The sequence below is a fragment of the Odontesthes bonariensis genome, chromosome 3 (genome assembly GCF_027942865.1).
Source record: "Odontesthes bonariensis isolate fOdoBon6 chromosome 3, fOdoBon6.hap1, whole genome shotgun sequence".
Lineage (NCBI taxonomy): Eukaryota > Metazoa > Chordata > Actinopteri > Atheriniformes > Atherinopsidae > Odontesthes > Odontesthes bonariensis.
Genome location: NC_134508.1, coordinates 28,622,741 through 28,640,376, shown reverse-complemented (window position 1 = coordinate 28,640,376; position 17,636 = coordinate 28,622,741). Strand labels below are relative to the sequence as shown.

The following is a 17,636-nucleotide window of genomic DNA, read 5'->3' as shown; positions in this document are numbered from 1 at the left end:
AGAGCACTAGCATATCTCTGATATGTAAGGTATGTAAGACTAACCTAAAACCTTGATATACAGGACCATCTACCTGAGTTCCATTTGTTGTTCGTAAAAGTTGTGGTCCATCCCAGAGGTAACCATGACGACTGCAGAGCCACATAATGGACTAAGGCATCGGAACATGAAGACCTGTCAGTCAGACAACATCTCCAGCCATAGTATGGTCAAAAAGATTTTGTTCTGTGTGTTTTAGGAAGAAGTTCTTTGTTTTGTTGTTTTTGTGCTGAAGGAAAAACAAAGGAGCACAAAAAATAAGTAGAAGGCTTTGTATGACTTTGTGTTATTTAGATATTTTTAAGGCCAAACAAATCTAAAGACAAGCTTTTGTTAAACTGAAGCATGTCAGATTACCACAGAAAAGTGTGCAGCGTATGAGATTTAAATACACTGTCTGATTTACTTCCTGCATCTTAAAATCTTGTAAGATTTATGTCTACGTTTTAAGGAAAATATATTCCTCTCACTGCAGCAGGGAGTCATGAAACTATGGAGGAAGAAGATTTAAGGCAATGGCAAAAGTATAAACAGGTAACCTAAATGCTCATTTCACTCATCTGAAAACAAACTTAAAATCTTATTTGTGTTTCTGCACTGGAAACTTTGAGAATAACGTTAACAAAGGGGTTTTAAAAAGACAGCAGGGGAATTATGTGACATGTTCCTTCTTATGTGTTTGTGACAGATACTTTCATGAGCACTGTGTAAACTGGGTAAAATAAACCTTTTTCCTCTCCTGTATGTAGAGGGTAAAGGTGAAAGTTCTGGAGCAGTTCCAGGATCAGCTTGATGAAATTCTAGACAGAGCTCTGAGTGAGTCCATCCAGTCCCCATTCCACATCAAATCAACAGTTAATGGAAAGACCACAAATAAACAGCCATCCAGGTGAAAAGGAAACACATTTTACATGTTCACGTGTTAGTTTGCATGGTCTCTAAAATGTATTTACAGAAACAACAAACTGCAATAACACTTGTTTGGGTGTGTCTCTGTATGCTTTGTGTTAGATCTCAGAGAATGGATGATGGCAAAGTATTTATGGAACGGGCATCGCTGCTGGAGTGAGTATAATTAAGTCCAGAGCAGTATCATACTCATCATATGGCCTCCACCAGGGGTTATTCACATATCTAATTCTGCATGCATTAAAATATAGGAGTTAGAAAGAGTCCTCCACTCACTTTTCAGGGGTCAACAGCAATGAAAAATTTTGATTGCAATTTCAAAAGATATAAGAGTCCAAACTTTCCCTAAAGAGGACCAGCCTTAAAGTTAAAGTGTGTAAGATTGTGGCCAGTCTTCCTCACAGTATGCAATATTGCATCATCTGTTTTTCTCCAGGGTGGGCAAACAAGCCACTGGCTCTGGAGAAGGTATTTTTGTTTTTATGCATCTGCCACAGTTTACCCTCTTCTGAGGTAGGGGAAGTTTGGATGTTCATTCGTTTACCACCTGCAACTTTGCTGCTCACTGTCACTGGATTTTACACACCGCAGCTCTGTGAAAGTCTTCAAGGGCAAATGTACTGCTCTATGATAAGCCATGAACTCTGCCTCCAGGCTAGACTTTGGACATGTCTGACACAAGATAAAGAAGAAGAGCAAAATTTGGCTTTTATGCTCAATTGATGAACTGACCAATTATTTCAACCCATCTTATCTGAAAATTCAACAAAAATAAACTAGTCTTCTATTGTTTGATTTTGTTTAATTAGCTGTTTTTACAGTACCTAGTAGATAGCAGAATTTTTTATAATCTTTTGAATGAGATGAGATGTATGAGATTTGTGCCTAAAGCAAGACCACCTTTATTTAAGTGAGTAGATGTGATATAGAGGTAACCAAGACAGTGCACTTGCTGTACGTGTTGAGTAGAAATCCCCTGGTATGTTTGTATGTATTTTCACTCTGAACATGTGCACATGAGAACATTTTGACTTGATAATTAACTTTTCCTTTCTTGTGTTTTCTCCTCTTCGTCAGTGAACTGTTTGAGATCAGCCACATCAGGACCATCTACCACATGTTCATAGCTGTACTCCTCATCTTCTTTTTTAGCACTCTGGCAGTGGACTACATCGACCAGGGCAGGTCTGTGTGACACCTGCATGTAAAGACGGGTGGCAAATGAAACAATAACAATAATGACGATTAACAAGTCTGTTGAACTTTACTTGAGGCATAAACATTATTCTTCCTAAACATATTTCTACATTTCATGTTGCTGATGATGGTAGTTGAGAGCTCTGTCAAACATGTTGACAAAATAATCTCTCTAAATCTGGTGACTGTGAATCCCACAGCATGTGATTCATATAATTTTCATTCAGTGAGTTGTGTTATTTGGATGGAGGTATACTTTTGGAAGAGGCCATTCCCATAGACTACAAAACCTTTCAATATTGAATAAAGGGCCAAAGGCCACTTTTTATTGGTCAGATCCCCTCACCACGAAGCGGCTGTGGCTCAGTGGTTAGAGGTCGTCCAATAACCGGAAGGTTGGCAGGTTCAATTCCCACTCTCACCACTCACAAATTGGTGGAACTGACAGCTGCAGGGGTGTCCGTCCACTTCCTTGTCATGGCCAAGGTGCCCTTGAGCAAGGCACCATACTCCCATGCTCCCCGGGCGCTGCGAATGGCTGCCCACCGCTCCAGGTTGGCATCTGTCTCTATGAGAATGGGACCCTGTGCATGTGTGTGTCAACAGGTGCCAACCTGGATGGGTTAAAAGCGGAGGACAAACTTTTTGTGTATGCATGACAAATAAATCTGATCTTAATCTTAATCTGATTTTAACCATAGTCTAAAATGCTCATGCTGTTCCCTTATCAAGCATCGCTACTTGTATTTAGAGATACAGGCTCATGATGCTATCACATTTCAAACTCTAATCCTGAACCAAATCTGGCTGGACTCCAAAACAAATGCTTGTAAAGTCTTCTAAAACTTCTTTCTCACCTCTTACCTTCTATTTCTCCTCATTTTGTCCCCTCTCCCTACTTCCCAAACTGCCTCTCTGCTCATATGACAGCAAAGAGATAACCCAATCAATCCTTCCTGCTGTTGCTTTGGGCAGCTCAGTAATAACTTTGTTTGCTGTTTTGCAGTTTCAAATGTTTTTTTTCTTTTCTTTTTTTGACCAACGTCAGCAGACAACTTCTGTCACAGTCAGCTGAAGATAACATTGATTTTGACTAAAGTAAAATGATAATATTCCTCACCGCACAACGTCAAAGGATTTTTTTAATTCATCATTCCAACGCGCAAGAGAGATATTTAAAATCTTTTGTCACCAGAGGAGGGACAATTTAATTAGGGGAGAAATATTCAATACATTTGACTGTTCCTGTCATTAATCAAAGCCAGCCATTCTTCAATGTAATTAGAACAGTCATTAAAAATCATTTTTAAAGCTAAAACAGAACTTAATAGCAAAGTACTAAATAAAGCATGTGTCTTAAAGTATCACTGAAATTTTTTACATATATTCTAAAAATTAATGCTCCCTTCTTATATCAGTTTCATCGTTGTGTTTATGTAATGATTATAACAGGAAATGTTTCTTTTTTTCCCCACAATTTCAGGCTGGTGTTGGAGTTTGACCTGCTGTCTTTTGCCTTCGGGAAGCTGGGGACAGTCACCTGGTCCTGGGGTGTTATGTTTGTTTACACCCTGTTTGTTCCCTACTACACCCTGTTGTTGTGGGGTTCTTCATACCACAGTTTCCCCTCCAAATTGGGGCTATCTCTGGTTACAGGGTTCATCCTATCTGCCATACAGACCTCCGTCCTGGGATTGTTTCCAATCTACATGGTTGTGCATCACCAGCTGCCACCAGCCTCACGATTCATTGTGGTTCTGGAGCAGGTGTGTGTGTGTATGGGCAGGTTTCAGAGAAAAATGTTTTTGTTTGGTATATTTGATATATTGTTTGTAGTCTCACAGAAGTAGTATTTTTATGTTACTGTGGCTCTTTGTGGAAAATTGAGTCATACAAAGTACAGGCCTCTGATGCTGATACACTGATGTGTAATAACCACATAAATTTCCACAGATTCGATTCCTGATGAAAACGTACTCATTCATAAGAGAAACGGTTCCTATTATCCTGAAGAATACATCAAAGAAAGGTAATGTACCATGCTGTTTTGGCGTCAGGTGTATTTACTCTGCAGGCACTATCATTACTCACAGGAACACTGCAAGTACATGAGACCAAAACAGAACTCAGCATGTAACCTATATAATGCCTCATGCTAGCATTACACCTAACAGTGAATGCCTTGCACAATAGCTTAAATATATGCAGCCCCCTGAGTTGTAAAGGTGTATAAAGTTAAGAAAGTGAAAGCTATGGATGTAGTCAGAAATAATAAATGAGAATTTAGGGCTTACAATGAAATGTTCTAAACCATTTTCTGCCTAAATATGATGCAAAGTATATTTTCACACAAATTTTACTGATAGATAAAGTAAATCCAGTAAATACAAATAAGTATACTTGGTAAATTATCTATTTAAAAAAAATATGTAATGGAAAGGTTTACAAAACTGTCTCTGAAGAGACAGAAATGGACCAACAAAGACCTCTCAAATAACAAGAAATGTGATAGCGTGTGAGATCAGAAAAAAGCCAGAGTAACTTCCAAGCAGCTAAAGGCCTGTATTGAATTAGTAAGTATGAATATTCAGTCCACCATCAGGAGAACACTGTACAGTAATGATGAGCATAACAGGGCTGTAATGAGAAAGCCACTCTCCAAATCACATAGACATGCAGGAAGGATGTTGGAAAAATGTTTTGTGGACCAAAAGAAGAACTTTTTGTTTAATGAGAAACGGTATGATTGGATAAAGAGAAACACTGCATTTTAGCATAAGAACTTTTTCCCATCTGGAAAACAGGTTCTATCATGGTTTGGGCCAATTTTGCTTGATCATGGCAAGAACAGTTTTCCCACATGCATGGAACACTGAATTCAGATTTATACCTTCCTTAACAATAATGCTCTTAAATCTTTTGTGACTTATAACAGATTTTAAGTATGATAATGATTATAACTACAGTGGCTTTGCTTTTCAGGAGAGAGTCCCAAGTTTCCTACTTTTTCCAGCTATATGTACTTCCTCTTCTGTCCAACTCTCATCTATAGGGAATCATACCCTCGGTAAGACAAGCTTCCTGGATCCCTCACACCACTTACACTAGAAAATACGAGTTTAACTGTATTCATGTCTGCACTCAATTCAAGTAGTCAAAGTCAAAGGTGTTTCGACTCAAAGTCGAAACACCCTGCACCTGTGCTACTCTTTGGCAGTCCAGGCTTGCCCCCTGAACAATAACACCATGTAACATATTTTCATAATATATAATGCAGAAAATATATACAGAAAATAAATTGCACGCACATCTACTTTTTCGGATTTAAACAGCTTTCTCTGAATAGCTGAAGTTTTACTGATGGGTAGATTTGTTCTATTCAGCCTCTTTTAGCATGAAGCAATCAGCAGTTTCCAAAGCAATGCTTTCACAGTTGTTTAATCAATCCTGAGGAACAGACACAATGTATGTTCAAGTACAATAATAATAAGCACAAAATTACAATAGACATTTTTGCTTTAATCACATTGTGTCTTTTCTTCCCAGAAATAGCCACATACGATGGAAATATGTTGGTGTTACTCTTGGCAAGGTAAGATCACACACTGCCTTCAAATTAAATCTTTCATTTTCAAATTTAATCATCTTATATTTGAAAAATGTAATACGATGTACTAAGAGGGCCTCTGAAAGGTCATAGGCCTATAAAACGTAAGGTTGTCCTTTTGTATAGTGACATTAACAATTATTAACTACAGGTGCTTAATAATCTTAGATGAGCAAATCTAGGCTTTATTTTTACTTCATTTCTTTTTCTCGGATGTCTTTTTAACTGTTTTTCATGTTTTACTGCTCTGTTCATAGATCTTGGGATGCCTGTTTTATGGATATTTCATCCTAGTGCGTCTCTGTGTACCAGTCTTCAGACCCGACAACAACCAGCCCTTCAGTAAACGAACAATGGTTCTGGCTGTGTTCCACTCCATTTTACCAGGTACTTCCTATCATCCAAGATGTATCACATATGCACACACACATAAGGAAAATGCTAAAAGAAAGTCAAGTGCCCAGCAAACATATAAGATTAAGTTTATCTCTGAGTTTTACTGTATTTCATATCTGTTCATAACATCTTTGATGATCAGTGATAAGACGAGGGCGAGTGAAGGTTTTATCATGCTATCAGATACAGGTAATCAAAGACCATCAGGTTTATTGTTCTCTTAAGAGCTTTTAGAGTGATTGTTGATATTAAAGCACCCGTGTAAAGTTGCAGTTCTTCTGAGGATCATGGGAACAGTGCCCACAAAAAGAGTTCCTCTTGATGCTCTCCTCTCCTTCTCTGTGTAGGAATAATGCTCCTGCTGCTGTGCTTCTTTGCCTTCCTGCACTGCTGGCTGAACCTCTTTGGGGAGCTGCTACGTTTTGCTGACAGGATGTTCTACAAGGTGTGTAATCAGTTTATTTTCTGTTGCGTAATTCCTCCTGGGAACACATTATTGGCAAATATTCCTTTATTTTTTTCAGGGTACGAAAAGTCTGATTGAAGTGAAAGTTAAGCAGCAGGGTGACATGATCCCAAAACAGTATTCTCTTGTTATCTTTGTACATTTTGCCTTTAAACAAGAGATTTTGTCTGATAACACGTGCTTCCACATGTTGTTGGCCACCTCTACAAGTTTTGCTCTTACTGTGTCTGCTCTTGCCTCTTTGAGAATTTGGCCATATTAAGTCTGTCGGATGTAGGTATAAAATGCTGAGAATTCTAGGGTGCGTGAGACACAGTTTTTTTTATTATAACATGTTCAAAGCAGAAAAAAGTGAGAAGTCTTAAAGCTAAAGGGAATTTGTAACTTACATCATACTGAGTGTGATGCTGGTGTTAGTATTGTTGTAAACATTTCAGTATGAGCCAAAAAGGCCAATATTCAACAGTTGTCCTTAGTTTATAGCTGCAGTATGTGTTGATGATGATTTGATTTACAGGGGAAGCTTCTGCTGCTTCATCCCCAATAGTTTTGAAGAAGATTGTCCGAACTGTCATGCATGCATGTGTCACTTTTAAAGCAAGCTTCTTAACAATTAGCTTAGGTTAGCCAAGAAACAGATGAAATACTGTATGAGCTTGTTTACCTGAAATACTCACAAACATCAATCCATGATGATTTGTACAGAAAAGCTATTTACTGTAACAGCGTCTGTGGAGCATTTGGACAAGACAGCTCCTGCAGCTCTTACGGGGGGCTTAGGTTACGGGGGCCGAGGAGCTCTCCAAAAGACAACATAGGAAGACCTTTTTTCTCTGGTAGCATTCGCCTAGGACTGAAGGACGTGGCTAGGCAGTTGGTGGAGGGGGAGTGGAAATCACATCATAATTCATCAGTCACATATAAGTCTGTTACATCCCAGGCCTCACTGTCGCTCCATTCCTCCACGTTTAGTTAAGGTTATTAGAGACTAATGTTAAGAATTGTTGTTTTTATGACCAACTTTTTAGTGTTTGCAATTTCCCTTTTTATGATGGCAGGTGTTGCGTTTGTACGCTCAACCAAAAACCTTATAGTAACACTGTTTCAATAAATCACTGTACGACTACATCACAGATGGTTCCTGGCAGTTCTTATTCTGAAGTAAGAGCTGAAAAAGTATTCAGAACAGCTGTTCTATGATCTACAATGGGCTGCAGTTCCTGCAGTGTGGACACAATAAAGACGTTTCCGATAAATGTAATAACTATGAAAAGGTTGTTGTGGTCCAAAAACACTTGTTAATCAGTATATTTCCAGAACAAAACTGCATTGTTGAAAGTTCTGCTCTGCTGAGGCCATGTCTTGTATGCAGGAGCCTTGCATATTGACATTCATGCATTGCGCTTTAAGGCACATATTTACATTGATATTATTCCAATGCATTTTTCATTCAAATTTTTATTTTGCTTGCTGCTCTGGTGAGGTAGTGTTTTATCCATCTGATAACATGCACTTGCAACTACCTGTTTGTTCAAAAAAGGTTGAGCTGTGACACACATTGAGCCTTTACATTTAGGAAGGAATTTGCTTAAATGTTTCTTGGCAAAGATATAAATGCTGCAAAGACTAATTAGATCTTTGAATCCAAACTTTTTTAAGTTTCTCCAGTGATTGTGTTCATAGCACAGAACTTCAGTTCGAAATCTATCCTCCAGAGCATTGAGCTGGTTGAGTTTTAGGCCATCATTAATTTACTATGCATTTACTATGCTAATATGCTTTAAAAAAGATTCTGTTTTGGCTCTCTGCCAGAATATGCTGAAAAAGACCAAAGAGAATATCATTCATAGCACTGTGGATGATTAATGGTAGCTGTCCAAGCGTTTATAAGGCTTTAAAACTGATGAAATCCTTTATTTTGGCCCATTCATACTGAATTAATTATTCTTTTTTTCAGGACTGGTGGAACTCTACATCCTTCGCTAATTATTATCGTACTTGGAATGTGGTCGTTCATGACTGGTTGTATTACTACGGATACAGAGACTTCCTTTGGGTGAGAGTGCCAGTATATGAGATTAAATCGGACTGCTCCCAAAGTAGCATGTCCCAAGATGAAGTGCTTTAAAACCCTCTGATCTATCCTGACCCCTAAATTCTAACCCAGACTTTCTCTCTGTTTTGCATCTGATTCCTGCAGCTGTCAAAAAGGAGATTCCGCACAGCTGCCATGCTCTCTGTATTCATCGTCTCGGCAGTTGTCCACGAATACGCTTTGGCCTTGGGCTTTGGGTTCTTCTATCCTGTCATGTTCTGTCTGTTTGCAGTTTTTGGAGGTGAGAGATGGCCTAATGATTCAAGGAATAATCTTTCCAAACGCATAAACATAAATTATGGTGATTATTCATGTCTATATCATTACTGCTGCTAAGTTTAAATTTGAATTGCTTTTCCATGGCTTGTTAATAAAATAAGATAGAAATCCACACATTTAAAAACTCCCAGGGGCTTTTTCTCTGGGACTCAAGATTATTCATTTCACAGCTTTTTACTTTTCACCTTTCTTCCGTTTGTTCCTGTACTTTTATTGTCCCCCGAGCATCTCAGCCATAACACAAATAGCGTTGCTGATAAACTTATGGTCATCAATAACCCCTCATATTGTTCTCTTTTAGTGGCATTCAACTTTACCATGAATGACAAGCGACAGAGCCCTGTATTCAACGTCATCATGTGGGCGTGTCTCTTTCTCGGTCAAGGTGTCCAGGTGTGCTTGTACTGCCAAGAGTGGTACGCCCAGATACACTGCCCACGAACCGGGGTATGTATTTTAACCAAATGCTTTCTCTAACATCTATATGTGGAGGATGCTTTCTCTACAGCAGGATATATATAGACCCTAGAAAATACTGAAGCAGATCAAAATCACACATTAAAAAATTACACGCAACTCTACGGCATGTTTTTAGGATGTGGATAATCTGACCATTTCACTCTTCAAAAAGATGGAGTATCGCATCACTTTATGTCATAGCAAGATTAAGTGGGTTAAAAACTATTTTGATCAGGCTTCATTAAAACATCTTTGGAGAAATAATATGTCAAAAAAATAATAAATCTAACAGAAAGGTTATCAGTGACCCCTTTTTCACTACAACATATATTATGAACATTCAGATTTTACTTCTTAGAGATTTATTATGGTCTTTGACAGCATAAACTACTCCATAGCTAAAGACAAGTGCAAGATTAAAATAATCAAAACCCCACCCTGTATATTGTTAGTGACAGATACATTAAAAGACACTTGGTGGAGTTTACATACCAGCAGGTTTTTTATTTGTAGGACTACACAGACATCACAGACAGTGCTTAGACCCCAGTTTCAGGTCAATGAAAAGCAGGTCAGCAGGTGAATGAACTTGAAATACTGTTGAACAACAACTGGACCAAAGGGCTAGTAAAAACTCAGGTTTCCATTCTACACGAGCCCATGACATGACTAATACTTTGATGTTGGACGTCACACAGACGCCAGTACTGACTGTTAGAGAGAGAAAAAACTGAGACAAATAACCTCTTTGCCAATTTCATTATCCTAGCTTTGTCATCCGTTCTCATCCTAAGTCATTACTACCACGCAAACTGCATGTTTTGGATGCTCACAAATAAAGTCCATAAAAATGCTCTAAAGGGACACAAACTCAGATTACACACATAAGCCCATGCAGCAGTGTGTGTGAACAACTGGCATGTATTGAACTCTGAGAAAGTCTCCTTCTCACACCAAACATTTGATGAAGTCGTACATGTGAAGGATTTGCATGACAGATGGGCACGGATGTACTCAGTGTACTTAACTCCGCTATGAACCCCTGCATCTCTGTGAATCCCCGGCAAAAGATTCTCCTAAAGCCAGCAGCATTATTCACACTCACAAAGACTTACACAGATAACCACTGTCTAAAAATAGAAGTGCTGTCTGCAACATGAGATTGTTACATGGTTATAAATGGATATTAGACCATCAGATGTATCAAAGTATTGTAGATGACATGAGAAGAAGGAGAAGGAGGAGTGCTGAATGTGCTATTTCCAATCATTCTCAACCATCCCCAACAGGATAGTTTCTGGGAGCTGTTAATGCCTCGATCATGGTCCTGCAGCTACCAGACATGAAGCTGTCCTCCTGGGATGAAGGAGTTAATGGTGAAGATTATGAAAGCCATGATGGACTGAGCAGAAAGGAGAAAAGGGAAGGATACAACTTGAAAAACATGTAAATAGATTACTTTCTACTGTGTTAAAGATTTAAGAGATGACCTTCACTGTCATCTCTGCATTGTTTTTCAGATATGATGAGATGTCGCTGGACAATTTCAGGTTGCTATTTGCACTGATAGTCTGAAATACTATTTCATTTCTTACAAATAGTATAGCTTTCTTTATATTCATGGAAATGGGCTGATATTTCTTTTTCCATCAGGTGCAAATAGAAAATGAAAATGTGGGTGTTCACAAAGTATCAAAAAACAGTTGAGTTTCTGTTGCACACAAAAACAGGCTGGCTGTTTGCCTGTTTCCATTCTTTATATCATCCTATGCTCGTCATCTACACAATAATGTACAGGAGGTAAAAGGTTTTGCATTTTTCCTCTCAACCTAATATAGGTCTAAATGTATAAATACCCTACCTGAATGTAATTCTTTAAATTTAAATGCAGTTTTTCCTGTTAATAAAATATGTGATAGCATTTTTATTTCTACTGCATTTATATCAAACGGTACAAAAGCCAAAAAGAAAGTAATTTTATCTGCATCTCCATATGTCTTTCATTTTATCTTTTTTTACTAAAAACATTACATAACTCCAAACCTTCGACCTAAGGGGGCATCTTTGAACTAGCCGTGATGCAGCTGAAGCTTTGCCATGTCCTGCAGTGCGTGTTGCATGTTCAGTCTGGATTTTGTTGACATTCAGTTGGCAGGGATTGGTCGAATGAGCCACAATATTAACAGACCAACCATCGGCTGCAGCATCTTATCAGCATGCCACAAAGCCTCTGCGTCTGCCCGCAACGTCATGCAGGAAGAAGAGGATTAACACTGGTAGTGTTTGCATTAGTGATGTAATGCTCTGTAAAGTGATATAGCATAGCACGAGAAGAGAGAAGTAGACATGCAACATATTATACTGAAGAATTCAAACGGCTTTGTGTCTACTTTTGAAAATAAAATGTATATTTTTCATGCATTTTCTTCATTACCATCAAGTTTGCATACCTTTTACACATTCTCTTACACATCAATGGGCTGTGGTCTATTTTATTACTCTAAATATAGAAACTGTTCTCCCCGTTTAGGATTCAAAGCCTCCACCTTCAACATATTTTCGATTCAACTGAAATTTGATGAATAGAGAGGAAAAAATGGAATAGTTTGTATTTAAATAAATCCCGCATATCACTTGATGTCACCTTGTTTCAGTGGTTCCTTTTTTTTTTTTTTAGAAGTCCAGAAAAACACGGTAATTCCTCTGGATTCATTTCTCTGATCATCACATTTAAAAATACAAATCTTTCATAAATTAGATCTTTAGATTTGCACTGATCTCAAGAATTATCTGTTCTGCTGCTAAATGCCCCACTGCATATAATCAGCTGGCTGCAAACTTTATCTGCAGAACAGCAACTGGCTTCTTCTTTTTTTTTCAATTATTAGGAAACAGGCATTCTGTAGCAAGAACGTAGATGGATAAGATTAATAAGAAAAAGCTAAATTCATGTAAATTCATGAGCTATTCAAATAAAAAAATGTCAAGTGAATGACACTAAAATGTTTCCTAAGGATAAGATAATTGCAGTTAAATGTCCCTCATCTTTTCTCAATCTATTGTACATCTCCCAGTGACAGTCCAATGTTATTCGTCAGCATTACTTCTGTTATTTTATCAGAAATCTGTTTGGAAAAAATAATCTAATACTTTTCTTTAAATGCATCACAAAAACCTTCCAACAACTTAAACTGAAATATGAGCCTTTTCTTTGCTGGTTCCAAATTCAAAGCTGTAGCAGCCACAAGAAATGTTTGGCTTTTCCCATACTAAACATTGGAAAAAGTGGCAAACTAGCTCATGGGCATTTTTTAATACAGATTGGATTATTTTCCTTCCACGCAGGCTGCACTGCAAGGCTTCGGATGTCTACAGTGGCCTCTGAAGGGTCTCTGAAAATAGTTTTTTGTTAAAAAGGCACAGAAAAGTTAAAGTGACATTAAAAGTCCAGTGGTTTATTTATTTTTTTGTTTTGTTTTTTTAAACTGGCAAGTTTGCCAAAGCACCATAAGAAACAAAACTGAGCGATCATCTGCCTAATGTATAATTCAATGGCAATTACGATGCATTCAGGAACAATGGTATTAAAGCATAAGTAAACAATTCAAACAGAACAAAACACTTTTGTGAAAGGGTTTCACACAAAAACACAGCTTAGATAGTAGTTTTCATACTCTGCACATACTCTACACCGTTTACAGCTGGCTGGATTTCTTAGGGAGCAGAGATTGAAAAGAATTGTATGTAAGCCACACACAGGGTGGGGGAAGGGCAGCACGATACTGCAGCCATAAACTGGGGATTAGAGATGAACACACAGATATTCGCTTACTTGCATCTGAAATGCCAGCCAGCTCTGTCCTGTTGCTGCTGCTGTGTGCACACGTATCTGTGTATGTGTGAGCGTGTTGTAGGTGACCATGTGTGGGAACAGATCAGCTCTGAGTAATCGATCTTGAACAAAGTCGCTCAGGAAGCAAGCAAAGCTGTGATTTTTATTCCCCTATGGCTGTAAATGTTTAGAATCAGAGTTTAAAGAGCGAAGTTTAGGGAGGACAGGGAGATTTAGAGGAACTCCTACAGAAACCTACAAAGTCTATGCATGTAGCTTTACACAATTTTACAATGTGGGCTTGCTTGCTAAACCAAACTTTTCTTAAGTGTTGCTTTCAACAGGAAGAGGAGGATGGATTTCACCCATTTTAAAATTGCAGACACAGTAAGTCTGTCCAACAGATTTCTGTGGGCTAGCAGCGAGAGCTATAGTCATAACAAGTCTTGGCAGCAGAAATAAGAGGACTGAACCACATGATGACTACAGTGACGCTGATAGTGAGACTTCACTAAACTTTCAAGTCATACGGCTGAACTCCTCAGGAAATCCTCACCTCCGGGACAAGAATTTATTAACCAGCATGAAACAACAGTTGTTTTCCTGTTCCTCAGTGAAATAAACAGGGAATTCTTTTTCACAGTACCCCTTTTATGTCCAAGTCATTTAACAAACAGAAAAAAATAGCAAAGAATTTTTTCTTTTCAGCTGGAGGATAGTCAAGTAAAAGGATACCAAGGGGCTTTGGTCCCAGTCCCATTTTTGTTGTCCAAGTGCTTCGAAAGAGCAGAGAAGACTGCTGCAGAATGTTAAACACACATGCTTGACAAGGAAACATGGTGCTACAGCGTAGTCTTACAATAAGACTAAATACAACACAATACAATAAGGCTAAACTCTATTTCAGCTCAGTGCAATGGGTGTCTCTTGCATTTTTTCTTAGTCAAAACTATGCAAATCTAAGTCTGTATGAAAAAAATAAAATAAAATCACTACAGCTTTAAGCCTCATGGGTGAAGAACGCCTAAAATTACAATTGGTAGTCAGTTGGTCTGCATTAGAAAGTCCCCAGCCAGCGGCTTTCTTATTAACTCCCAGACAGAGACTCTGTTTACATGCAGAGCAGTTCTGGACCGCAGGCAGCGGGCTCTGGAGGCTGAACTGCTCCCATCAGCATTCATGTGACCATCAGTGGCAATGCCTCAACCATGCACACACATTAACTCATTGTTGGGTTTTGTATTGAATTTAAATAAAAATGCTGTGTGAGGAAAGAGAAACTGGAACACTGTCAGCAATTTCTGAAAACACAAAACATTCCTTGTTGAGGTAAGATGACCTCCACCTCCAGCATCACAGAAAACATCTGATAAGTAGAATCACACTGTAATAATTAACCCTCTGACAGGGAACGCGGTTGTATAGAGAAAAAACATTGAGAGTGACATTCACTGGAGCAAGCTTGCAGAACTCTCTTCCATTCCCGGGTCCAGCACTCGACTCGTGTCTGGGTGGCAGGGACCTGGCGGGACCTGGCGGGACCTGGCGGGGCCTGGCGGGGCCTGGCGGGGACGCTGGGCTGTCGACCCTGGTTCCCTGGAGGCCTCTGCCCTATGGTCGTGTGGGCTCTGTCCAGGGTCTTCCTCTGAGGTCTTCTGGATGGATGCCTGGTTGTCCCTGCGGTGGGCTTCCCGGGTTCTGTGCTCCGTGGGGGCTGCTGGTGGCCTGGGTCTTTGAGTCTTCTCTGCCTGCCTGGGTGGGCGGTGGCCCTATACACTCATAACTGAGCACAATTCACGTAAAAGTTGTACCATATATTTTGCATGCACACACACAAATTCATTCACCCACTCACAAGCTTTTTTTTGTTGTTGTTTTGGGGGTTTTTTTCTCTCCGTTTGTCTACTTGCTCCTGTGCTCCTGATGGTTCTCCGCCTGGATTCCCCACAGAGGCTGTAAGATGCTTTCTGTTTGGTTTCTACAGATGTAGCAGCTAGTTGTCTGGTTTTGTCTTGTTTTTCATTGTTTTCTCCGATCATTTCTTTGTCTTTCTGTCTCGTTTCTTTTTCTTTGCTCTCCCTCTTTCCCTGTCAGGTTCGGCACGATTACATGTAAAGTATTGTAACAAAAGTAGATAAATACGCAGTACGTGGGAAGCAAGGGGAGCTTTACAGTCATAAAGCTTCCCTTGGCAAAGCAAATGTGTTTGGCATAAAACAGGATTTAGGTTACAATTCTGCTGCCATAACGCTGGACAGGACAAGGGAAAAGAAAAATTACTCTCTTCCATTTTGACCGAGTTAGTCAATGTATTTTGACCGTTTTAGAGTTGAAATGCAATAATAAACTGAAAATGTTGTTTGAGATAACAAAGAAACAGGTACCAAAAACGTTTTGTAAACTTGCAGAGTCCAGAGGAAAGGTTCGGTGGTGGCATCAAAAGTCTACAACTCTATGTCTATTGGTGCATTACGCATCACTGTTGTAACAATGTTACAACAGTGTCCAGAGAAGGTTCGGAAATGAAAATACAAGAGAATACAAAACAGCTTTTCTTTTGGCATTGAAACATGTAGGTTAAAACACAGAAAATAAACATACAAGATGCCATTTCTTGCTTAATTTTGTCCTAAAGTCATTTTGTTTTCCATTTCTTCCATTCTAATCTGTGAATCACCTCTTTGTGGGAAAAAGAAAAAAAAAAAAAAAAAAAATCAGCTGCCAGATAGCTGGTGACAAAAATAAGCATGGATGCTTATTTTTGAGCGCGTTGCCTTGCCAGGCGCTTCATGAAGCAACATGTTACCGTGGCGATGATAAAGATACCGACAAACAAGGCGGATGAGACGCCAACCACAAGAGGGATAAGGAGAAGATCAGCAACTGAAAAGGAAAAAAAAAGAAAGAAAAAATGCCATGACATAATCTGAATTTCCCATTAAGATGGCAGAGCAACTGAAAAGTATTTTAACCGACTCTAGTTGAGGCTCAATATCAAGTTAACAATAAAACATTTGAAAAAAATGACCAACAGCATGTTGGTCCAATGGAGTTAACACAATTAATGACAGGATATAATATAATAATGGTTTTTGAATAGAAGCCTCGTGGATCCATCACTGGACTTTAAGGAGATTCATTCTGGGCTTCATGGCTTAGACTTGATGGCAACATCAATTCCTTTAATGCAGTCTATGGTCTTGAATTGTATCTATACTGTAGCCTCAGGTCAAAGCAAATTGGTTCTGATGGTCAGGATAACCACTGACAGGACGTTCTACATCGCGATGGACTGAGAGACTGCTGTCCAAAGGAGAAGCCTCTTCATGAAAACTGCCACAGTCAAGCATCAGCAAATGCATCACTAACCTATGTTTGTTCAAATGTAAAAAGTAGACATGACTGGATACTCCAAAAGCCCCTCCCCAAAGCAGAAAAGAAAATGTTTGAGGAAATCATGTAAATGGGTCAATGATTTCACTACTGGACTTTCTGGAAAGGTCCTTAACTGGTTCAGGTCCTACTTAGAAGGCCGGAGTTATTTTGTTACTATTGGCAGCTATGAATCTGAGCGAGTGGCCATGACTTGTGGAGTCCCCCAGGGGTCAATTCTTGGACCTCTTCTGTTTAACTTGTATATGCTCCCTTTGGGTCAGATATTGCAGAATTTTAAAATTAATTATCAAAGTTATGCAGACGATACACAACTTTATGTGTCTCTGTCACCGGACGACTGCAGCCCAGCTGACGTTCTGTGTCAGTGTCTGGAGGAAGTAAACACCTGGATGAGAGAGAATTTTCTACAACTAAATGAAGACAAAACTGAGATCATTCTGTTTGGTAGCAAAGAGAAGAGGGTCAGCGTTGGTACATATCTTGAGACTCGGGACCTTATAATCACTGACCAAGTTCGTAACCTCGGAGTGTTGATAGACTCAGATCTGACTTTCAGCAGCCACATCAAAGCTGTCACCAAGGCAGCTTTTTACCATCTCAGAAACATCAACAGAATTAAAGGTTTCCTCTCCCAAAAAGACCAGGAGAAACTCATCCATGCATTCATCTCCAGTAGACTTGATTACTGTAATGCTCTTTTAACTGGACTTCCCAAAAAGAGCATTAAACATCTGCAGCTCATCCAGAACGCTGCTGCTAGAATTTTAACCCGGACTAAGAGATCTGAACACATCACACCAGTTTTAAAATCTTTACACTGGCTTCCAGTCAGTCATAGAATAGATTTTAAAAGCCTGCTGATGGTTTACAAATCCCAGAATGGTTTAGGCCCAAAATACATCTGTGATATGTTCAGAGAATATAAACCCAGCAGAGCTCTGAGATCCAAGGACTCAGGCCA

At 39.1% G+C, this 17,636-nt stretch overlaps 2 protein-coding genes across 3 annotated transcripts in view; one reads left to right on the top strand and one right to left on the bottom strand.

The window, feature by feature from the left end:
* The first annotated feature begins 34 nt into the window (after positions 1–34).
* Positions 35–12,030, top strand: soat2 (sterol O-acyltransferase 2). The gene is made up of 15 exons (XM_075461448.1): positions 35–203; positions 515–573; positions 789–928; positions 1,051–1,104; positions 2,026–2,133; positions 3,629–3,911; positions 4,099–4,174; positions 5,128–5,212; positions 5,692–5,737; positions 6,010–6,139; positions 6,496–6,593; positions 8,572–8,670; positions 8,815–8,950; positions 9,290–9,435; positions 10,737–12,030. The coding sequence occupies exons 1-15, from the start codon at positions 125–127 to the stop codon at positions 10,791–10,793; spliced, it is 1,596 nt and encodes a 531-aa protein (XP_075317563.1). The 5' UTR covers positions 35–124; the 3' UTR covers positions 10,794–12,030.
* The window catches only part of igsf8 (immunoglobulin superfamily, member 8), a 20,761-nt gene continuing 12,984 nt past the window's right edge, over positions 9,860–17,636 (bottom strand). Inside the window, exon 8 of one of the 2 annotated variants that reach the window (XM_075461447.1) lies at positions 9,860–10,849. In XM_075461447.1, the coding sequence (XP_075317562.1) occupies positions 10,818–10,849 (32 nt within the window). In that variant the 3' untranslated portion in view covers positions 9,860–10,817. Of the gene's footprint in view, positions 10,850–12,881; positions 16,163–17,636 lie in introns of those variants that run through there. The other variant, XM_075461446.1, reaches the window with a different exon arrangement.